At 44.7% G+C, this 23,406-nt stretch overlaps 1 protein-coding gene across 4 annotated transcripts in view; it reads right to left on the bottom strand.

Moving 5' to 3' along the window:
• Window positions 1–23,406, bottom strand: part of LOC132828331 (transcription factor SOX-13-like) — a 201,683-nt gene that overhangs the window by 37,824 nt on the left and 140,453 nt on the right. For all 4 annotated transcript variants that reach the window (XM_060845347.1, XM_060845344.1, XM_060845345.1 and 1 more), the window contains 5 exons: window positions 17,486–17,572; window positions 13,720–13,892; window positions 9,706–9,774; window positions 6,955–7,072; window positions 408–484 (listed from right to left, as the gene is read on the bottom strand). In XM_060845347.1, the coding sequence (XP_060701330.1) occupies window positions 408–484; window positions 6,955–7,072; window positions 9,706–9,774; window positions 13,720–13,892; window positions 17,486–17,572 (524 nt within the window). The remainder of the gene's footprint in view (window positions 1–407; window positions 485–6,954; window positions 7,073–9,705; window positions 9,775–13,719; window positions 13,893–17,485; window positions 17,573–23,406) is intronic.

Here is a 23,406-nt window from a genome sequence, read left to right on the forward strand (position 1 = left end):
AAAGCTAGTGCTTCCAATTAAACCTATTGAACTATAACCTGGTGTTGTGTGATTTTTAACTTTGTACACCCCAGTCCAACACCGGCATCTCCAAATCTTGAAAAGCCCAGTTTCCTTGTTTTATTTTTCCTTGATCCACTGTGATGTTTGTGACAAAACTTCACTGTAAACTAGATTGCCTGGTCCCTCCAACTGCAAATTCTACAGTGCACTCTTCTGAGGTATTTGGGCGCGCTGTATTCTGTTAAAGATACCAATCAATGTGAATGCTGTTGTTGATGAAGTGTGCAAGGGAAATGAGTTACTCAGCACAGCTTTCACACTACAATTTCAGACGTTGCAAACTCCAGAGCCAAATTCCATGTCATCCCTCTTCAATCACAGCACAGATTGCCTACTGGACTCACGTGTGTATGGGCAGGGCTTAGTCCTGGTGTCCTCCTAGCTGCTGGAGGGGTTGGCATCAGCTGCAGAGCATAGTCATCTGGGGTGCAAAAGAAATAAATATATAAATGCTGCAACTTTAAATATTATAACGTTAGTCATCTTCTTACCCAGTCCCTAGAAATAGAGACTTTCTTTCACTGCGTAGGCTCCTGAAGTGGACAAACCTGGGTCTGCAAGCCTATCACTCCTATTGAATATAACAGAGTTAGATATTGAGATAGCAGACCACTGCTCACCATGCAAATAAAAACCATGAAGTTTCTCCCCTTTCTTCACTTCAATTTTCTCATTTGAGACCTTTTTTTGACAGAAATAACTGCTCCCAACATTTCACCAATGGGCCAGTTTAAACCGGTTTCAAACTGCTCAATCGCTATCCTCAGGCAACATCCCATTCTTGTCCGAACCAGTCACTGGATAACAGCCAAGAGCTCTTGCTGATATTCCTCGCTTGATTTATGACGCAGTAAGAGGCCAATGGCCCATTGTGCCTCTGCCAGCTAAAGATCCAGCCCAATTCCACTCTCCAGCTTTCAGTCTGTAGCCTTGCAGGTAATGGCTGTGGACAGCCAACTACTCCTTAAGAGTTGTACAGCTGTACAGCGCAGAAACTGACCCTTCCGTCCAACTTGTCCATGCTGACCTGATGCCATAAATAAATCCAGTCCCATTTGTAGAGTCATAGAGATGTACAGCATGGAAACAGACCCTTCGGTCCAACCTATCCATGCCGACCAGATATCCCAACCCAATCTATTCCCACCTGCCAGCACTCAGCCCATATCCCTCCAAACCCTTCCTATTCGTATACCCATCCAGATGCGTTTCAAATGTTGCAATTGTACCAGCCTCCGCCACTTCCTCTGGCAGCTTATTCCTTACACACACCACCCTCTGTGTAAAAAAGTCGCACTAAAAGAAAAAATGGCCAAACTAACACGCAACAAAGAGGACACTACAACACACACCTGGGTTAAAAACCTCTCCCACAAACAGCTCACAGACATGGAAAGAACAATACTGGCCAAGGGACTCAACTACAACCACAGGGATGCCAAGACAGCAGACTTCCTAGCAGCACTGGAATGCACACTCAGGAACAATGGACTGACAGAAGAGACACAACAAACAGTGAGACAAACTGTCGTACCCATGATGATAAGGAAAAGACAAACACATAACCTCAATACCAAGGAGAGGGAAGCACTGAAAGCACTAAGAAACGATAAGAACATAATCATACTACCAGCAGATAAAGGCAGAATGACGGTCGTCCTAGATAAATCAGATTACATCCAAAAAGCACACAACTACTCGCATATACCAACACCTACCAAATGAAGGAATTTGACCCCACACCACAACTCACCAATAGAATAAATAACACACTAAGGAATCTACAAAAAAACGGACAGATAACCAAAGCTGACCTACAAAGAATGAAACCGGAAAGCAACAACACCCCCAGATTCTACGGACTACCTAAAGTACACAAACCAGACATCCCACTCAGACCCATAGTATCACTACCAGGGACACCACATACAAACTGACCAAAGAACTACAACAGAAACTGAAACACCTGGTCAGCGGATCCAAACACTCCATACAATCAACACAGGAATTCTTGAACATCATCAGAAATATACACATAGACAAAGAAGAAACCATGATCTCATTCGACGTGACGGCACTGTTCACTTCGATTGACAAAACCCTAGCCAGAGAAACAATAGCCAACCTACTGGACATACACAACAGAAAACAGGAGGCGGAACCTATCAACAAAGACGGCATACTTAAACTACTGGACTTGTGCCTCACTACACACTTCACATTCAACAACCAGATATACGAACAAATCAACGGAATACCCATGGGATCACCAATCTCGGGACTCATAGCAGAGGCAGTTATGCAAAGGTTAGAACAAACAGTCCTACCACAAATTCAACCCAAACTCTGGGTCAGATATGTCGATGACACGTTTGTAATCATCAAAAACACGGAAATAGAAAAAACACACCGGATCGTCAACGCCACACTCACAGGAATCCGATTCACGAGAGAATGCAACAAAAACTTCCAGCTCGGCGAATAGAACCACAACAACGAGCACCAGAGCTACAAATCTTAGCACAAACTTTGCCTCTTCAGTCTTTTTTATATCTTGCCCCTCTCACCCTAAACCAATGCCCTCTAGTTCTGGACTCCTCGACCCCAGGGAAAAGGTTTTGTCTATTTATCCTATCCATGTCCCTCATGATTTTGTAAACCTCTATAAGGACACCCCCCAGGCTCTGATGCTCCAGAGAAAACAGCCCCCACCTGTTCAGCCTCTCCCCATGGCTCAAATCCTCCAATCCTGGCAATGTCCTTGCAAATCTTTTCTGAACCCTTTCAAGTTTCACAACATCTTTGCAATAGGAAAGAGACCAGAATTGCACACAGTATTCCAACAGTGGCCTAACCAATGTCTGTACAGCCACAACGACCTCCCAACTCCTGTACTCAATACTCTGACCAATAAAGGAAAGCATACCAAACGCCTTCTTCGCTATCCTATCTACCTGCAACTCTACTTTCAAGGAGCTATGAACCTGCACTCCGAGGTCTCTTTGTTCAGCAACTCTCCCTAGGACATTACCATTAAGTGTATAAGTCCTGTTAAGATTTGCTTTCCCAAAATGCAGCACCTTGCATTTATCTGAATTAAACTCCATCTGCTACTTCTCAGCCCGTTGGCCCATCTGGTCAAGATCCCAGTGTAATCTGAGGTAACCTTTTTTGCTGTCCACTCCACCTCCGATTTTGGTGTTATCTGCAAACTTACTAACTATACCTCTCACACGCACATCCAAATCATTTATATAAATGACAAAAAGTAGAGGACCAGCACCAATCCGTATGGCAATCCAATGGTCACAGGCCTCCAGTCTGAAAAACAACCCTCCACCACCACCCTCTGTCTTCTACCTTTGAGCCAGTTCTGTATCCAAATGGCTAGTTCTCCCTGTATTCTGTGAGATCTAACCTTGATGACCAGTCTCCCATGGGGAACCTTGTCGAATGCCTTACAAAAGTCCATATAGATCACATCTACTGCTCTGCCCTCATCAATCCTCTTTGTTACTTCTTCAAAAAGCTCAATCAAGTTTGTAAGACATGATTTTCCATGCACAAACCCATGTTGACTATCCCGAATCAGTCCTTGCCTTTCCAAATAACTGTACATCCTGTCCCTCAGGATTCCCTCCAACAACTTGCCCATCACCGACGTCAAGCTCACTGGTCTTGTTGGCAATTGGCCCATATCTCTCTAAACCCTTCCTATTTATATACCCAATCAGGTGCCTTTTAAATGTTGTAATTGTACCAGCCTCCACCACTTCCTCTATCAGCTCATTCCATTCACGCACCACACTCTGCCTGAAAAGTTGCCCTTTGTATTATTTTGATATCTTTCTCCTCTCACCTTAAAACTATGCTCTCCAGTTTTGGACTCCCCCACCCCAGAGAAAAGACCTTGGCTATTCACCCTACCCATGCCCCTCAGTGTTTTATAAACCTCTTAAGGTTACCCCTCAGCCTCTGATGCTCCAGGGAAATTAGCTCCAGGTTATTCAGCTTCTCTCTATAGTTCAAAGCCTCCAATCTCAGCTAATTCCTTGTAAATCTTTTCTGTACCCTTTCAAGTTTTACAACATCTTTCCTATAACAGCGATATCAGAATTGAACATAGTATTCCAAAAGTGGCTTCAAAGTCCTGTACAGCCACAACATGACCTCCCAACTCTTATATTCAATACTCTGACCAATCAAAGCAACTGTAACCAGTACCTTCATCCCTACCCGATCTACTTGTGACTCCACTTTCAAGGAGCTATGAACCTGCTCACCGAGGTCTCTTTGTTGGTCTTCCTTCACCCTTTTATGATAATTTCCAGATTCGCACTCTCCTCTATCTGAAAAATAAGTTTTCCTGAACTCCCCTTTAATCCTTTTGCTAATCTATGCTGACTGATTATTGACCTGTCACTGCATCCTCTGTCCCACTCTCTGGTAACAGCAAAACAGGCAGGTTCTTCTCCAAATACAGAGGACCCAGGCTTGTAGCTATATCACCGAATCCTACCATGTCCAATCCCAACCGTTTGGCGGGGGACCCTGTTCAATACACGGAGAGCAACTCACTAAAGAGAATGAGCAATAAATGCTGGACAGCTAGATACACCCACATCCCATTAGTGAATAAAAATTCTCTCATAATTTTGTAGTTTGCAATTATGCTTCCTCTCAGCCACCTCAATTCCAAACAGGGTAATCCCAGCTTTCCTCGCTGCCAAAATTGTCTAAATCTGGCAGCAACTCTGTCTGAACTCTGTTCTAGCATTGATCCTGGGGTGAACTAGCCAAGGTTGGACACAGTCATAGTCATACAACATGGAAACAGATCCTTTGGTCCAACTCGTCTGTGCCAACCAAGTTTCCCAAACTAATCTAGCTCCATTTGCCCCATATCCGTCTAAATCATTTTTATCCACGTACCTGTCTAAATGTCTTTTTAATTTTGTACCTGTATCTGCATCTACTACTTCCTCTGGCAGTTCATCCGGCATGGTGGCTCAGTGACGAGCCCTGCTGCCTCACAGCGCCAGGCAACTGTCTGTGGGGTGTCTGCACATTCTCCCTATGTCTGTGAGAGTTTCCTCTGGGTGATCTGGTTTCCTCCCACAATCCAAAGATGTGCATTTCAGGTGAATTGGCCATGCTAAATTGCCCATAGTGTTCAGGAATGTGTAGGTTAGGTGAAATGTAGAGTACTAGGGTAGGGGAATGGGTCTGGGTGGGTTACTCTTCAGAGGGTTGGTGTATACTTGTTGGGCTGAAGGGCCTGTTTCCACACTTGAGGGATTCTTTGATTTCTATGATTCTATTCCACTTAAAAATGACCCTCTGTGTTAAAAAGTTGCCCCTCAGGTTCCTTCAAGATCTTTCTCCTCTCATCTTAAAATAAACCCCGTAAGTTTTGAACTCCCCACCCCTAGGGAAAAGACCTTTGCTATTCACCTATTTGCCATGCCCCTCAAGATTTAAAAAAAAACCTATATAATGTCATCTCTCAACCTCCTACACTTCAGTGAATTCAGCGCCAGCCTTTCCAGCCTCTCGTTATAGCTCAAATCCTCCAGGTTTCTCGTTGAGGCTAGAAATGGTTGGGCCAAACAGAATGATAGTTTGTTGCTATCAACTGAAAAGTCAAAACATTGAGCAAAAAAATCATCTCCCTGCACCAGATAAAGGGACATACCGGCTTGGAAGAGTGACACATACGCAATAAATTCAGAAGTTCACCAACTTTCTTCTGACAGGAGACTTTTTTTTGTCACCTCCAACAACAGGATTTGCAACCCTAATTACAAACATCCCAGTTTTCTGCTGAACCTATTTGCTCGAAATGTAATTTCTCCCAGGGAAATATTCTTGCCAGGTTTCAACTTTTACTACTTTTTTTTGTTCTGACTGAGTGGAAAGTTATCAAAAGGCGACATTTTTTTTCTCAAACACAGCCCTAATGGGTACATAACTGAAATGTTAATAGCTCCATCCTCAATGACAGAGTCCCACAGAAACTGAAAAGGCCTTTTTCTTGAAACAAGCTACTGACTTGCCCTCATAAACAAGATCTAAACTTACAAGAAACATTTCTATTCTTGGGGGTGGGAGGGTTGGGGAGGAATGGAGAGAGTCGGGGGAAGACTGAGAAAGAGAAATGGAATGGGTGAGAGAGAGGGAGTGGGGGAGAGAGATTGAGAATGGGGGAGAGAAAGAGAGAGAGTGTGTGTGGTGGGGGGAGGAGAGGAGAGAGAGAGAGAGAGAGAGAGAGAGAGAGAGAGAGAGAGAGAGAGAGAGAGAGAGAGAGAGAGAGAGAGAGAGCGAGAGAGAGAGAGGGAGTGGGGGAGAGAGGGGGGGCGAGAGAGGGGGTGGAGAGAGAGAAAGGGTGAGAGAGAGAGAGAGAGAGAGAGAGAGAGAGAGAGAGAGAGAGAAAGAGAAAGGGTGAGAGAGAAAGGGTGAGAGAGAGAGAGAGAGAGGGAGAGAGAGGGGGGAGGTGGGGGAGAGAGAGAGAGAGGGAGGGAGAGAGAGAGGGGGAGGGAGAGAGAGAGGGGGGAAGGAGGGAGAGAAAGAGGGAGAGAAAGAGGGAGAGAAGGAGGGAGAGAAGGAGGGGAGGGAGAAGTGGGGGACAGACGGAGAAAGAAAAGTCTTTTTAAAGAGAAACTTAGTTGTTCAGAATATGACAGATGTGTACAAGAACGTACAAGTTCAGTCTGTGGCTGATGTAGGGAATCCTGGCAGCAAAGACAATCACTGCGATTTAAAGAATATGATGAAGCCAGATAGTGGTGCACACACTACAGCTGAGATCTCTTGCAAGATCCAAACCTCCAGGCAGATTGCTGTGCCTTCACCCTAAAGGAATAGCTCCACATGAAATCATAGAGAACGTACTTGGCTTGCATGACAGTCCCGGCTGCATCTGAAGGCTCAGCTGGGGATCGCTGGTGACTGGAAGAGGCTGCGGACTGTGGGGAAATGCTGGAATCATCACAAAAGGCAGGTTGACTTGCTGGAAGAAAGGAAACAGTGTGTTGACAAAGGTAAAGCATGACAGTAAAACACAATCCCCTCACCCCCAACCATCACAGAAATGTGAACGTTGCTCAACGCTGTGAATATCCGAGTGGAATACGGTAAACATTTTATTGCAAGTAAACACAGCTTTGGTTCCTTTTAGGCTCTGACCCTCAATCAATCAATCAATCAAGTTTTAGACAATGCATTGTGCAGCCATCACATCACAAACTAAAACCAAACACAGAAATTGCTGGAAAAGCTCACAAAATTTGGCAGCAAGTGTGAAGAGAAATCAGAGTGTTAACATCTTGGGTCAAGCGACCCTTCCTCAGAACTGATGGTTGCGAGGAAAATGCAGAAGATAGGGTTGGGTGGAGGAGAGAAGGAGTAAACAATAGGTAGGGATAGAGCCAAAAGAGAGAGAACAGTTGGATAGACAAAGGAGTGGATAACGATCAGGCTAGGAGGGACAATAGCTATTAGTAGGGACTGTTCGTGGTTAACAATGGGATGTGAAATAGCAGACCATGTGATAAGATAGGGTTCGAGTGTGTGGTGCTGGAAAAGAACAGCAGGTCAGGCAGCAAACGAGAAGCAGGAGAGTCAACGTTTCGGACCTGCTGTGCTTTTCCAGCACTAAACTCTTGACTCTGATCTCCAGCATCTGCAGTCCTCACTTTCACCATGTGACAATAAAGCCAGTTGTAAGGGGGTTGGGGTAAGGACATGGGACAGCTCAGGCCCTAAAGCTGTTGAACTCAGTACTGAATCCAGAAGGCGGCAGGAACCCCGAGCACACCCATGCACCAGGCCTTGGTATCACATGGTCTGCTATTATACACAACCCATTGTTCGCCACTAACAGTCCCCATTAATAGCTATTTACCTTCCTCACTTGATCTTTATCTGTCCCTTTGTCTATCCAATTGTTTTTCTCTCTCTGGCCTTTATTGCCACCTATCACTATTCCTTACCCCCTCCCCTCACAAACCGACATTTCCTTCGCTACCATCAGTCCTGAGGAAAGGTCACTGGACTAGAAACGTTAACTCTGATTTCTCTCCACAGATGCTGTCAGATCTGCTGAGTTTCTGCAGCAATTTCTATTTTTGTTTATCATTTCCAGCATCCGCAGTTCTTTTTACATCAGTGATCAGTAAATTTGGTCCACAGACAGACAAAATGGTTATAATTCATTTCTATATTAACCTGCAACTTGATGTACAATAGTCATTCATTCATCCCTATTAACACCAAACGAGCTCAACACAAAAAGTAAGACATTTCAAAAGCCAGCCTTATAAGCAGCAGCTGAACTATTGCCATTAAAAATCTCAGCTGAGTGTAAAGGCCAAAAGCAAAATAGAGATTTAAAGCTTTCATCCATGATTACAGCAATGTGCAGGGAGTCTTAAGTGGGTTTATTATAGTGCGCATGTATCTGTGTGTACAGCAGACTCTAACTTCAGGGACTACAATACTATATTCAATATAAAGACAGGAGCTGGGGGAGGTGACGATCTAGTGGTATTACAGCAAACTTTGTTTTAACTGGCACCTTATGAACCTCTCCTCTTGACAAACTGGCAATAATTATTTAATCGAATACCACAAGCTTACTCTATTATCATAATCACCGAGTAGTCAGTTGATGGTGCAAGTGAGAAGGCTCTCTGCCAGCAAGTTTTATTTAAGGCAAGGTTGTATTATTATTTAAGTGATTTGTGCTGTAAATATAGTGTAACATGGATGTGTAGACCCCCAGCATTATACTTATTCTTGATTATGTGGACCTCTTAATCAACCAGAATATTTAATCAACCAGCACACTCCTGGTCCCATAGGTGCCAGTTAATAATAAAGTTTGCTACAGTGCTAGACTATTAATCCGGGGGAAGTTCCGAAGACCTGGGTTTGAATCCCACCACATGGTGGAATTTTGAGTCCAACAAAAATCTGGAATTAAGAGTCCAGTAATGACCATGAAACCCTGTCAATTGGTGGAAAATCCCATCTGGCGAGCTAGTGGCCTTTAGGGGAGGAAACCGCCATCTTCACCAGGTGTGACCAATGTGGTTAATCCTTCACTGCTCTCTGGGGTGATTAGTAGGCCAATAAATGCAGGCCTGGCCAAAGATGTCCATATTCCATGAATGGATAAAAACAAATCAGAGCAGGAATGGACGACCTTGCTCCAGACAACAAGATCAGGGTCGATTTGATATAAACTTCAGTTTCACAAATGCCCTCTTATATTCCTCCATGCCTACATCAATCATAGATCCCAACAGTGTGGAAGCAGGCCATTCAGCCCATTAAGTCCACACTGATTCTCCAAAGAGCATCCCACCCTATCCCTGCACCTCCCATCGCTAATCTGCCTACACTGCACTTCGCTGAATGTTGTTATGGGGCAATTTAGCATGGCCAATCCACCTAACCTGTACATCTTTGGACAGTGGGAGGAAACTAGAAATCAGTTCAGGCTAGAATACATCCTGGCTTCCATTGCTTGCTGGGGGAAAGGGGAGAGCGAGAAAGAATTCCAAACACGAATGCCTCTCTGAAAAGAAATTCTTCCTCCGCACCTCAGACATACAAAGCGAGACTTCTCAATACTCTTACCTGGATCTGCTGTTGCAGGAGATTAATTTTGTGCTGTTGTTGAATGAGTTGCTGCTGCTGCCTGGCTATCTGTCATTAGGAATAAACAATGATGTTAATTTTCAATGGTGCTGGAATGATTGACAGGAGATCGGTCCTCTGCTATAGCAGCTTTACTCACAGCTCAGTTCTGTGCTTGACTTCTCATTAATATAGAATTGGAGTAGCTCCTTTTTTTAAAAATATTCTGAAGACACAAGTTCAGTTCAGAAATCTTTATTAATTTAACGTGCCGGGTAACAAAAAGGACGACTGCCAGTTTGGTTTTGTAACCTTTCAAAATCTCTGGCTGTCCAATAGCACTATAAACTCAAATAATTACCCATGGCCCCCACCTCCCCTAAGCATAGTCAGTGTTGTAATGTTGGAAAGACAACAACTAATCTGTGCATAGCATACTCCCAAAAAAACAGCAATCATTCACTTATCCAACTATACAAGGGGTGTGTGTGTGTGTGTGTGTGTGTGTGTGTGTGTGTGTGTGTGTGTGTGTGTGTGTGTGTGTGTGTGTGTGTGTGAGAGAGACGTGTATGCGCGGCGGGCGTGTGGGGGTGTGTGTATGGGAGTGTGTGTGTGTGGGGAGTGTATGTGTGTATTTGTGGGGGGGGGTGTGGGGTGTCTGTGTGGGGGCTTGTGTGCACACGAGTGTGGGTGTGTGTGTGGACATGTGCGTGTCTGGGGTGGGGGTGCTGCATATGTGGGCGGGGTGGGTGCTGGTGGTGACTCCGTTTCCAGTTTGTGATTTTGTGTAAATTCAAATCAATGAATGCACTCGTGATTTTGTACAGCGGTGATGTTTTGGAAACTGACCCAAGAGGACAGATATTAATAGAATCACTCACAGATGTTCACAACAACAAGGATTATATTTTAAGTCATTATCGAGGGGGGGGGGGGGGCTGAAACTGAAAGCAACGAAACAGCTGTCAATAACGTAAAATCCAAAAGATAGATAATTGTCACTTATTCTGGTATTGGTCCTCATTTGGAATGGGTTGTGCAAAGACATGACGGGTAATGAGATCTGATGAACAAAATGCTGGAAACCCTCAGCAGGTCAGGCAGGATTTGTCAAGACAGAACAACAATTATTTCATGGCCCCTCACCTGTTTAGTTAGAGAATTAACAGATTTAAAGTGTGTACAGAGACAGGGAAGATGGGGGGGGAGATGGGTTAAGAGAGGAGGAAAAATAATAATGCAGGGTCTATGATCAGGTGGAAGAGAGGATTGATTAAAGTTTAAAAAGGGATGATAATGCAAGTCAAAGAAAAAGATAATGGGTTTCAATCTCTTTACAAATAGTTCCTGAGGATGCCCATTTCTTTTTACTCTGCAGATTTCCAACATTTTATTCTTGTATTAAATGATGTAATAACTGCAGGAATTTAATGTAACAAAAACGTGTGGGATAATGTTTAACCTATTGAGCAACTATTAAGGAATCTGTGTTTATTGATTTATATTTGGAATGAACTCTTGGCTTTTCTATCAGCAAAAAGATAATGTTTAATATTCACATTGAACGCATCGGGCTGCAAATGAGAGGGAGAGAGAATGAGAGAGAGATGCAGAGAAGATGCGAGGGAGAGAAACACACACACAAAGAAGGAGGGGGAGGAATAGAGGGCGGGGGGGAAGAGACGGGGCTTGGAGAGGAGACAGAGAGGGGAGGGAAGAGAGTGGCCGGGTGAGACAGACAGAGAGTGATGAGGAAGAGAGACAGAGAGAGAGGAGAGAGGGACAGAGGGTTAAGACCATAAGACCATAAAACATAGGAGTGAAATAAGGCCATTCGGCCCATCGAGTCCACTCCGCCATTCAATCATGGCTGATGGGCATTTCAACTCCACTTACCCGCATTCTCCCCGTAGCCCTTAATTCCTCGAGACAACAAGAATCTATCAATCTCTGCCTTGAAGACATTTAGCGTCCCAGCCTCCACTGCACTCTGCGGCAATGAATTCCACAGGCCCACCCTCTCTGGCTGAAGAAATGTCTCCGCATTTCTGTCCTGAATTGACCCCCTCTAATTTTAAGGCTGTGTCCACGGGTCCTAGTCTCAGGTTTAGAGAGAGATACACACAGAGTGTGGGTGAGAGGGCGTGTGTGTCTTATGGGGCAATCCTTTGGAATGAAGACAATGTTTGCTCACGGCCCATGAATTTGTGCTTGAGCCTTTTCACGAGGAAATGTGTTGTGCTGCAATAGCACAAGGTTAAGACTGACCAGGAAGTTTCCTGCTCAGTTTTTTTTGATTAGATTAGATTAGATTACTTACAGTGTGGAAACAGGCCCTTCGGCCCAACAAGTCCACACCGACCCGCCGAAGTGCAATCCACCCAGACCCATTCCCCTACATTTACTCCTTCACCTAACACTACGGACAATTTAACACATCCAATTCTCACATTTTTGGACTGTGGGAGGAAACCGGAGTACCCGGAGGAAACCCATGCAGACACGGGGGGGAATGTGCAAACTTCACACAGTCAGTCGCCTGAGGCGGGAATTGAATCTGGGTCTCTGGTGCTGTGAGGCAGTAGTGCTAACCACTGTGCCACCGTGCCACCCATATAGATTTAGATTAGATTCCCTACAGTGTGGAAATAGGCCCTTCGGCCCAACAAGTCCACACAGACCCTCTGAAGAGAAACCCACCCCCCTCTATTTACCCCTGACTAATCCACCTAACACTACAGGCAATATAGCATGGCCAATTCACCTAACCTGCACATCTTTGGACTGTGGGAGGAAACCGGAGCACCCAGAGGAAACCCACAGACACAGGGAGAATGTGCAAACTCCACACAGACAGTTGCCTGAGGTGGGAATTGAACCCGGCTATGAAGCAGCAGTGCTAACCACTGAGCCACCGTGCCACCCTGAAGAAGGATCACTGAAATCGAAACCTTAACTCTGCTTTCTCTCCACAGATGCTGCCTGAGTTTCTCCAGCAATTTCTGCTTTACTTTCCTTCTTGCACTGACAAACCAGACAGATTTACAAATTGATAATCAACTTGTTTGCCCCAGTTATGACGCATCTTCTTTGGTCAAGTTCCGTAGCTAGACTTGAACCTAGTGGGGGTGATATCGGAATGTTACAACTGTGTCAGAAGAGTTCCTGATGTTGGATTAACAGCACCATCAGTTATAGGCTTAGTGAAGCTAGAGGGTCAAGTTGCTTCATTGAATGGTGCAATGACAGAAAGTACTCATTTTAAAAACCACATGAGGCAGGAGAGCAAAGTATCGAACAAAGTAAAGCTGCAATGTAGTAGAGAGAGAGAGAGAGAGAGAGAGAGAGAGAGAGAGAGAGAGAGAGAGAGAGAGAGAGAGAGAGAGAGAGAGAGAGAGAGAGATAGAGAGAGAGAGAGAGAGAGAGAGAGAGAGAAAAATAAAGAGAATGAACAAGAGGGAAGAGGACGGAAAAAGAGTGAGGGGGGCAGTGGTGAAGGACAGAGGGAGAGTGTAAAAATGAAAGAAGGGGAAAGACGGACACATTTGGAAAAAAAACGATAAGTGGAAATTCTTCCAGCCAACAATCCTTCCTTAACCAAAGACGAATGAACCTGATCAACCATTTCACTGGTGTTTGTGAGTTAAAAGTGAGCTCACAAAATTCTGATTCACAGAAAGTAACAAGAACATCTAAAAGATAACAGTCCAGATCACACCTGATGACTCTGTGAGTTTGTCTCCTACAACCATGATTTTCAAAGTCAATACATTTTCACAAAATGAATAGATTGTGAGGTCTTTTGGAATACTTCCAAGAAGCTGCGATAAATGCTGTGCAATTCAAGTTCACTTTTCCCCTTTGTACCACACCCCTTCTCCATTAAAATCCTACTAACAAAACAAATCTTGCAAAGACATTTAATCTTTAATGTGGATAATGTCTGTGCTACGTCTGACTTTTGACGATGCCACATTGATCTCTAATCACTGCCTCGTTCCTTTTTCCATCTACCTGATCCTGCTGCTGTCGAGCCAGTTCCATCTGTTGCTGCTGTTTCTCAAACAACATGGCTGCCATGTTCTTCTGTTCTGCATGAGCTGTCAGCAGCTGCTCTCGGAGACTTGACAGCTGGTTTATCATCACCAACAGCTGCAATTCCTTCTCTGCCAGACTCTCCGCTGTTCCTGCCCCAGCAGAAAATACATAAAACACTGAATTATTCAAGTTTTATTTTGTTGGAGGGCAAAAACAAACACACAACAGTTGCTCTTTCAAAGTCATTTTGACATTGTCGTCTGTTCCAAGACACTTGGTGCTAAAATTGCCAATTCTCCAGGAATGCCCTGAAGTCTCCACAAACGAAATGACATTGCGTGGAGTCTGCTCTGGCTTTTACTTCATTTTTGTTTCCTTCCAACACTTTTCATTCCAACCAGTAAGAAGCAATCGATTGTGAGAAGCCCTTTTCACCTTCCAATTGACCAAACTAACAGGGATGGATATGTCAATAGCAGGAGTATGGGGGTAAGGTGAAGGCATAGATATTCATATTTGATGTGGATAAGCATTTATTGCCAAATTAACTGAGAGTTAAGAGTCCATCACATTGCTGTGGATCGAGTCATATGTAGGTCAGACCAGGTAAGGATGGCAGTTTTCTTTCCCTAAAGGATTAGATCATGAGATGCTAAGTTCCATACTTTAAAAATATTAAACTCAAATTCCACTCTGCCATGGCAGGATTTTGAACCCAGATCTCCAGAACACTCACTGAGCCCCTGGAGTAGTAGTCTAGGCCATCAGCTCCTTGGTGGATTGACTCATTTGATATGTCATGGTTTGAGCACTATCCAGAGATCGATATGCAGGCCAATGCTTAATTAAATGAATAACAACATAAAGCTGACTAATTGGAAGATCAAATTGACCTTAAAAACAGAAAACACTGGAAAAACTCAAAAGGCCAGGCAGTGTCGACATAGATGAAAAATTGTTGATGTTTCAGCTCAATAACCTTTCATCAGAATTGGGAAAACTCTCAAGATGTGGTTGGATTTGTGTGTGGCACAAGGACAGAAAGGAAAGCAATAGGGCGGAGGTTAGGAGAAACTGAATCACAGGAGAGTGAATCCTGTCAAAGGGGTTGGAGGAAATTGATTAGATTACTTACAATGTGGAAACAGGCCCTTTGCCCCAACAAGTCCAAAGAGCAACCCCCCCCAAGACCCATACCCCTACATTTACCCCTTCACCTAACACTATGGGCAATTTAGCATGGCCAATTCACCTAACTTGCACATTTTTGGGCTGTGGGAGGAAATCGGAGCACCCGGAGGAAACCCAAGCAGACACGGGGGAGAATGTGCAAGCTCCACACGGATAGTTGCCTGAGGCGGGAATTGAACCGGGTCTCTGGCGCTGTGAGGCACCATGCTGCCCACATTGGGCAAATTGGGCAAGAGGAGGAAGGAATCATGAGATTAGCTGTGCTATCGGAGGGCAAAAATAAGAGAAAAGTTGACACTAGCAAAGAGGAAACAAAATTGGTATGTATAGGCGTGGGTGTCAATGCAGGTATGTGGGTGCTGCCAGACTCTGGTGCAGTTCCAGTATCTGTCGTGTGTCTTTATAAGAATTGTGTCCAAAGATGTGCTGGTTGGGTGAATTGGCCATGCTAAATTGCCCATACTGTTAGGTTCATTAGTCAGACGGAAATGGGTTTGGGTGGGTTACTCTTCGGAGGGTCGCTGTGAACTTGTTGGGTCGAAGGGAGTCAGAGAAGATAGGGGAAGCACTAAATGAATATTTTACGACAGTAATCACTCCAGAAAACGACGATGTTGTCGAGGAGAATACTGAGATACAGGCTACTAGACTAGGTGGGATTGAGGTTCACAAGGAAGAGGTATTAGAAATCCTGCAGAGTGTGAAAATAGATAAGTCCTCTGGGCTGGATGGGATTGATCCTAGGATCCTCCGGGAAGCCAGGGAGGAGATTGCCGAGCCTTTGGCATTGATCTTTAAATCGTTATTGTCTACAGGAATAGTGCCAGAAGACTGGAGGATAGCAAATGTGGTTCCCTTGTTCAAGAAGGGGAGTAGAGACAACCCTGGTAATTATGGACAAGTGAGCCTTACTTCAGTTGTTGGTAAAGTGTTGGAAAAGGTTAAGAGATAGGATTTATAGTCATCTAGAAAAGAATAATTTGATTAGGGATAGTCAGCATGGTTTTGTGAAGGATAGGTCGTGCCTCACAAACCTTATTGAGTTCTTTGAGAAGGTGACCAAACAGGTAGATGAGAGTAAAACCAGTCGATGGGGTGTATATGTATGTCAGCAAGGCATTTGATAAGGTTCCCCACAGTAGGCTATTGTACAAATACAAAGGAATGGGATTGTGGGAGATATAGCAGTTTGGATCAGTAATTGGCTTGCTGAAAGAAGACAGAGGGTGGTGATTGATGGGAAATGTTCATCCTAGAGTCCAGTTACTAGTGGTGTACCGCAAGGGTTGGTGTTAGGATCACTGCTGTTCGTCATTTTTATAAACAACCTGGATGAGGGCGGGTTAGTAAATTTGCAGACGACACTAAGGTCGGTGGAGGTGTGAATATCGACGAAGGATGTTGCAGGCTACAGAGAGACATAGATAAGCTGCAGAGCTGGGCTGAGAGGTGGCAAATGGAGTTTAATGCGGACATGTGTGAGATGATTCACTTTGGTCAGAGTAACCGGAATGCAAAGTACTGGGCTAATGGTAAGATTCTCGGTGTCCATGTACACAGATCCTTGAAAGTTGCCACCCAGGCTGACAGGGTTGTTAAGAAGGCATACAGTGTTTTAGCTTTTATTAGTAGAGGGATCGAGTTCCGGAACCATGAGGTTATGCTGCAGCTGTACAATACTCTGGTGCGGCCGCACTTAGAGTATTTTATACAGTTCTGGTCACCGCATTATAAGAAGGATGTGGAAGCCTTGGAAAGGGTGCAGAGGAGATTTACTAGGATGTTGCCTGGTATGGAGGGAAGGTCTTACGAGGAAAGGCTGAGGGACTTAAGCTGTTTTTGTTAGAGAGAAGGTGGAGAGGTGATGTAATAGAGACATATAAGATAATCAGAGGGTTAGATAGGGTGGAGAGGGAGAGCCTTTTTCCAAGAATGGTGACGGCAAGCACGGGGGGAGGGGCATTGCTTTAAATTGAGGGGTGATAGATTATAGGACAGATGTCAGAGGTAGTTTCTTTACTCAGAGAGTAGTAAGGGTATGGAATGCTTTGCCTGCAACGGGTAGTAGAATCGCCAACTTGAAGTACATTTAAGTCGTCATTGGACAAGCATATGGACGTACATGGAATAGTGTAGGTTAGATGGGCTTCAGACAGGTCGGCGCAACATCGAGGGCCGAAGAGCCTGTACTGCGCTGTAATGTTCTATGTTTTATGTTCTAATGGCCTGTTTCCACACTGTAGGGAATCTAGTCTAACCTCTTAGGACAGAGAATCCACGTGGTATCGCTAATTTACTGTCGGAAAGGCCATCTTTCTTGTTTGAGTGAGCACATGCTCAGATTCCCCCTCTCCAGCTGAGAGTGGCGTCCTCCAGAAACATATCAAACTACCTTTTTCTATCGATCTTTTACCGATGAAAAGGAATTTGCAAACACCAACAACTGGAATGACTGCACACAGCAGACTTGAACAGATTGGACACAGGAAGCAGGCAACATCCACAGCTAGTGCAGTGCCCTATCACAAATGCAGACTATTGGTGCTCGTACCTTTGATGTCCTTGCTGCTCAAGGTGCATTTCTCCAGGAGCTTGTCTTTCCAATCACTGGACAGCAGCTTCTCAATACTCGGCATGACTGCAGGAAGACAGAATGACAATTAGACAAAACTTCTTGGGAACCTTGGATACGACTAACAGTAAGGGTAAAAAAATGAGGTCTGCAGATGCTGGAGATCACAGCTGAAAATGTGTTGCTGGTTAAAGCACAGCAGGTTAGGCAGCATCCAAGGAACAGGAAATTCGACATTTCGGGCATAAGCCCTTCATCAGGAACAAAGATTGACTAATGTGGATAAGTGGCCGGGCTGTTGGTAAAGGAGGAGGGGAAAGCAGTAGACAAATCAAGTGCCTTATTGTCGGTCATTATAAAGGAATTATGGATTTTGAAAGGTAGCGACTCTGGGTGAGGGCCAGGGCTCATTACACTTTGCACTTCTTGAGATCCTGGACACAACAGTATCCTCTGGGAGCATTGTGTAGGAGCTGGGCTTTGCAGCAGGTTTCCTGGTCTGGATTATATTGTCAAGGAGCAGAAGAAAATCACAGAAACTGGAATTTGCCGGGGTATTAGCTGGCCTCTTTCAAAGCAGAGGTCCCAATGGACCAACTAAACAGGTTTCTCTGAATGGATTGCTCTCTACCTTCCTCTGGTCCAGACTCAATTGTTAAAGAAAGAAAGACCTGCTATTAATAAAAAAAATTATTTGTCATTTAGAAATCAACTTCCCTGTGGCTTTGTAATGTGAAATAGTAGTACCACAGCATCATAAAGCACACGTCATTCTACATGTGCTAAAAGTCACTGGAATTCCTAAGGGATACTGCACTTCACTGATCTCATTTACTGCACAAAGACCTGTGCATTACTTACTCAGGAGTGGTCCACTGGGCTCTTGTTACCAGATTACAATGGCATTTGTCTTTCAGTGGCATTGAGTTTTGTGCATTTGGCAAAGTCAAAATGGTCCCAGTGAGGGTGAAGGCCTCTCTGTCATGGACCAGGATCTGAATCAACCACCTTGCAGTACAACATCAATGTGGGGCCCTCCACCCTCCCATGTTCTTAGGGCTAAAGGGATAAAAGAGTATGGGCAAAAGCAGGAATCATTGGGTGATTGGCCATCATGTAAAATGGTGGAGCAGGCTCAAAAGGGCTGAATGGCCTACTCCCGATCCTATTGTCCATGTTCTTCTCTGCACCACACAGGACTCCCTACTTCCAGCAAGTGTCTGGTTTGCCAAACACTAGGCATATAGACACAAAAGTGTTTGTACTGTCACATGCAGAAACACATAGATAACTAGAGATTAGATTACAGGTGAGCGGATGGGAAATTGGACAGATGGCTACTGGAATGAACAGTAAAGGAAGGGTCAAAAGAACATATACCTGGTAGGCAGGCACAGAATGCTGACTCAACCACAAAAATCAGCACAATCAGAATAAGAGAACAATATGTACGCTGCCTTGGAGTAAAGTTCTTGGCATTCTTCAGTAATTGCCCTGAAGGTGCCACACCTGTCAGTGTTCATAGGTCTTTGTTATAGTGACAAAATAATGGCCGGAAAGAAAAACAACTATGAAAGATAAAGGGAGCAAGTCAGTGGAGAGAATGGTCAGACAGATACCCATTAACTTGTTCAGCACAATTTTAAACTGGCACATGAACACATAACTACACCACAAAACAGATAGCACTAACTCCGCAGTTTTCCACTTGGGAGAAAGCAAGGACTGCAGGGGCTGGAGAGTCAGAGTCGAAAAGTTTGTGGTACTGGAAAAGCACACCAGGTCAGGCAGCATCCGGGGAGCAGGAGAGTCGACGTTTCAGGCATGACCCCTGATGAAGGGCTCATACCGAAATGTCGACTCTCCTGGTCCTCGGATACTGCCTGACCTGCTGTGCTTTTCCAGCGCCACATTTTGACTCATTGGGGGCTCTGCAGCCTTCAGGGCTCAATATCGAGTTGGACGATTTTAGGTCCTCAGTACCTTTCTCCCACATCTTTACCCCAATCCCCACACACCGGGTCTTGTCATCACATGGATTGCTGCCACACATACCTATGGTCAGCCACTCCTGGTCCCCAGTACCAGCTATCGATTCCCCCAGGGCTGACTTTTACCCCTTCCTTTGTATGCCAATTGCTGTTCTCTCTCTGGGTTCCATCTACACCTATCGTTTACTCCTCCTCCTTCCCCCATCTTCACCAACATTTTCTCAGCGACAATCAATCAGTTCTGATCTGAAATTTTGTAAATATAGTCTTGTATGTGTAAGAGATGTCTTTGGCTTGTTTGTACAGTTAAACTCCAATGTTTGTTAGTTTCCTTGCTATGCTACTGTACGGAGCCGAATTACATTTGTGACTTTTGTGCACTATATATACAAAATTATTTGATGAGTACAGTATATTTTTGTAATTAAAAGTACTTTGCTATCTCTCCAAAGATGCTGCCAGACCTGCTGAGCTTCTCCAGCAATTTGTTTTGCTTTTTGACTTCCAGCATTGCAGTTCTTTGATTTTTTTTATTGCTGTGAGGTTGTTGAAAGTGCAAGATAAATACAGGATTTTTTCGTTTTCTTCTGAATGACACCCCATTTTGCAGTCAATTTGCATATAGCAAGCTCTCACAATGAAATAATTGTTCTATTTGTAAAAGCAACTAGGGGAAGGGTCAAAATGGAGCCAACGTTCACACACTTTCACATTTATTTACGAAGTTACAAATATACACTTATGCCTCCTAACTCAGTACTCAGTTTTAATCTGAGTCTATGAATGAGGGGCTCCAGTGAATTCCCAGTTAATGGCCACTACTTGTCTGCAATTAATGATAATTAATATACAATTAACAACAATAGAATCCCTATAGTGTGGAAACAAGCTGTTTGGCCCAACAAGTCCACACTGACCCTCCAACGTGTATCCCATCCAGACCCATTCTCCTGTCCTATTACTCTACATTTATCCCTGATTAATGCACCTAACCAACACGTCCCTGAACTCTATGGGCAATTTAGCATTGGCAATTCACCTAACCTGCACATTTTTGGATAGCTGAATAATCTGGTTTTGTGATTTAATAAATATTGGCTTGGATATGGGATTGGTGGGAGAGACTAGGACCAGAGGGTATTGAGGTAAAAACAATGACTGCAGATGCTGGAAACCAGATTCTGGATCAGTGGTGCTGGAAGAGCACAGCAGTTCAGGCAGCATCCAAGGAGCAGCAAAATTGACGTTTTGGGCAAAAGCCCTTCATCAGGAATAAAGGTTGAGAGCCTGAAGATTGGAGAGATAAGCTAGAGGAGGGTGGGGGTAGGGAGAAAAGAGTATAGAGTACAATAGGTGAGTGGTGGAGGGGATGAAGGTGATATGTCAGGGAGGAGAGGGTGGAGTGGATAGGTGGAAAAGGAGATAGGCAGGTAGGACAAGTCTGGACAAGTCATGGGGACAATGCTGAGCTGGAAGTTTGGAACTAGGGTGAGTTGGGGGAAGGGAAATGAGGAAACTGTTGAAGTCCACATTGATGCCCTGGGGTTGAAGTGTTCCGAGGTGGAAGATGAGGTGTTCTTCCTCCAGGCGTCTGGTGGTGAGGGAGCGGCGGTGAAGGAGGCCCAGGACCTTCATGTCCTTGGCAGAGTGAGAGGGGGAGTTGAAATGTTGGGCCACGGGGCGGTGTGGTTGATTGGTGCGGGTGTCTCGGAGATGTTCCCTAAAGCGCTCTGCTAGGAGGCGCCCAGTCTCCCCAATGTAGAGGAGACCACATCGGGGGCAACAGATACAATAAATGATATTAGTGGATGTGCAGGTAAAACCTTGATGGATGTGGAAGGCTCCATTCGGGCCTTGGATAGAGGTGAGGGAGGAGGTGTGGGCGCAGGTTTTACAGTTCCTGCGGTGGCAGGGGAAGGTGCCAGGATGGGAGGGTGGGCTGTAAATCATCCACCAACATTTTTGCCACCTCCAAAAAGACCCCACCACCATAGATTTATTTCCCTCCCCACCCCTTTTTGCCTTCTGCAAAGACCGTTCCCTCCGTGACTACCTGGTCAGGTCCACGCCCCCCTACAACTCTCCCTCCCATCCTGGCACCTTCCCCTGCCACCACAGGAACTGTAAAACCTGCGCCCACACCTCCTCCCTCACCTCTATCCAAGGCCCTAAAGGAGTCTTCCACATCCATCAAAGTTTTACCTGCACATCCACTAATATCATTTATTGTATCCGTTGCTCCCAATGTGGCCTCCTCTACATTGGGGAAACTGGGCGCCTCCTAGCAGAGCGCTTTAGGGAACATTTCCGAGACACCCGCACCAATCAACTACACCGCCCCATGGCCCAATATTTCAACTCCCTCTCTCACTCTGCCGAGGACATGAAGGTCCTGGGCCTCCTTCACCGCCGCTCCCTCACCACCAGACACCTGGAGGAAGAACGCCTCATCTTCCACCTCGGAACACTTCAACCCCAGGGCATCAATGTGGACTTCAACAGTTTCCTCATTTCCCCTTCCCCCACCTCACCCTAGTTCCAAACTTCCAGCTCAGCACTGTCCCCATGACTTGTCCAGACTTGTCCTACCTGCCTATCTCCTTTTCCACCTATCCACTCCACCCTCTCCTCCTTGACCTATCCACTTCATCCCCTTCACCACTCACCTATTGTACTCTATGCTACTTTCTCCCTACCCCCACCCTCCTCTAGCTTATCTCTCCACACTTCAGGTCTCTGCCTTTATTCCTGATGAAGGGCTTTTGCCCGAAATGTCGATTTCGCTGCTCCTTGGATGCTGCCTGAACTGCTGTGCTCTTCCAGCACCACTAATCCAAAGGGCATTGCCTGAGAGTAAAGGGAAGACTCTTTCACAATGGAGATAAGGAGAAACTTCTTGAGACAGAGATTGGTGAATCTATAGAATTCACTGCCACAGAAGGCTGTGGAGACTAGGTCATTGAGTATATTTAAGACTGAGATAGATAAGTTCTTGAGTATCAAGGGGATCAAGGGTTACAGGGAGAAAGCAGGATAATGGGGTTGAGAAATGTATCTGCCATGATTTAATGGCAGAACAGGCTCAATGGGCAGAATGGCCTAATTTCTGCTCCTATGTCTTATGGTCTTAACTCTCCTTTGAAACGGTAATGTGTGATCTTTTATGGAGTGCAGACAGCACCTAAGATTAATCTCCCGCTCCTTCAGTATGTAGGATACATTGGTGTCAGCTTGTGTTCTGAAAATCTTATAGTAGGTCTTGAACTCAAAGGCCAGAGAGCTGTGTCTGAACCACATTCAAACCAAAGTGCTTTTACTGCAGATGCTGGGAATTTGAAGTAAAAACAACAGAAAAATGCGCTGGAGAAACTCAGCTAATTTGGCAGCATTTGTGAAAAGAGAAACGAAAGCAATGTTTCAAGTTTAGTAAGATTTGTCTTCGGAACCAACATTATTTTAAAAGAGAGGCGGCAGATTTACCAATCACATGATGGACTTAGAAATAACTGCTTGCAATACATAGCAGGTAAACCTAGGACCATCACAGCACTAGTTATTACAATGGAGGAGTTGAACATTTAGCTGCCATCATTGCCAAAGTAATTAGAACTACAGTCTAATTCAAACAGACTGAAGGTGCAGTGTGAGAGAACATGAGCGAGTGTGCCACTTCTTCCAGCTGCTAACTAAATAAAGGGGATTAACTCACTTTGAAGCAAAAACACAATGATAGCATCTTTGTTCCAATTACAGTCACTATAATCTGTGCAAATGTTTTAAATTTGATCAGATTACAGATCAAATGTAAAGGAAATCAAATATAAGGTAATTGGGTGTATTTCTGTTACACAGTATGATTGCACCTCAAGGGAGTGAATGTTGGACAGTGTGTAATATCTCTCTCTCTCT

Source organism: Hemiscyllium ocellatum, chromosome 26 (genome assembly GCF_020745735.1).
Source record: "Hemiscyllium ocellatum isolate sHemOce1 chromosome 26, sHemOce1.pat.X.cur, whole genome shotgun sequence".
In the NCBI taxonomy this organism is placed as follows: domain Eukaryota; kingdom Metazoa; phylum Chordata; class Chondrichthyes; order Orectolobiformes; family Hemiscylliidae; genus Hemiscyllium; species Hemiscyllium ocellatum.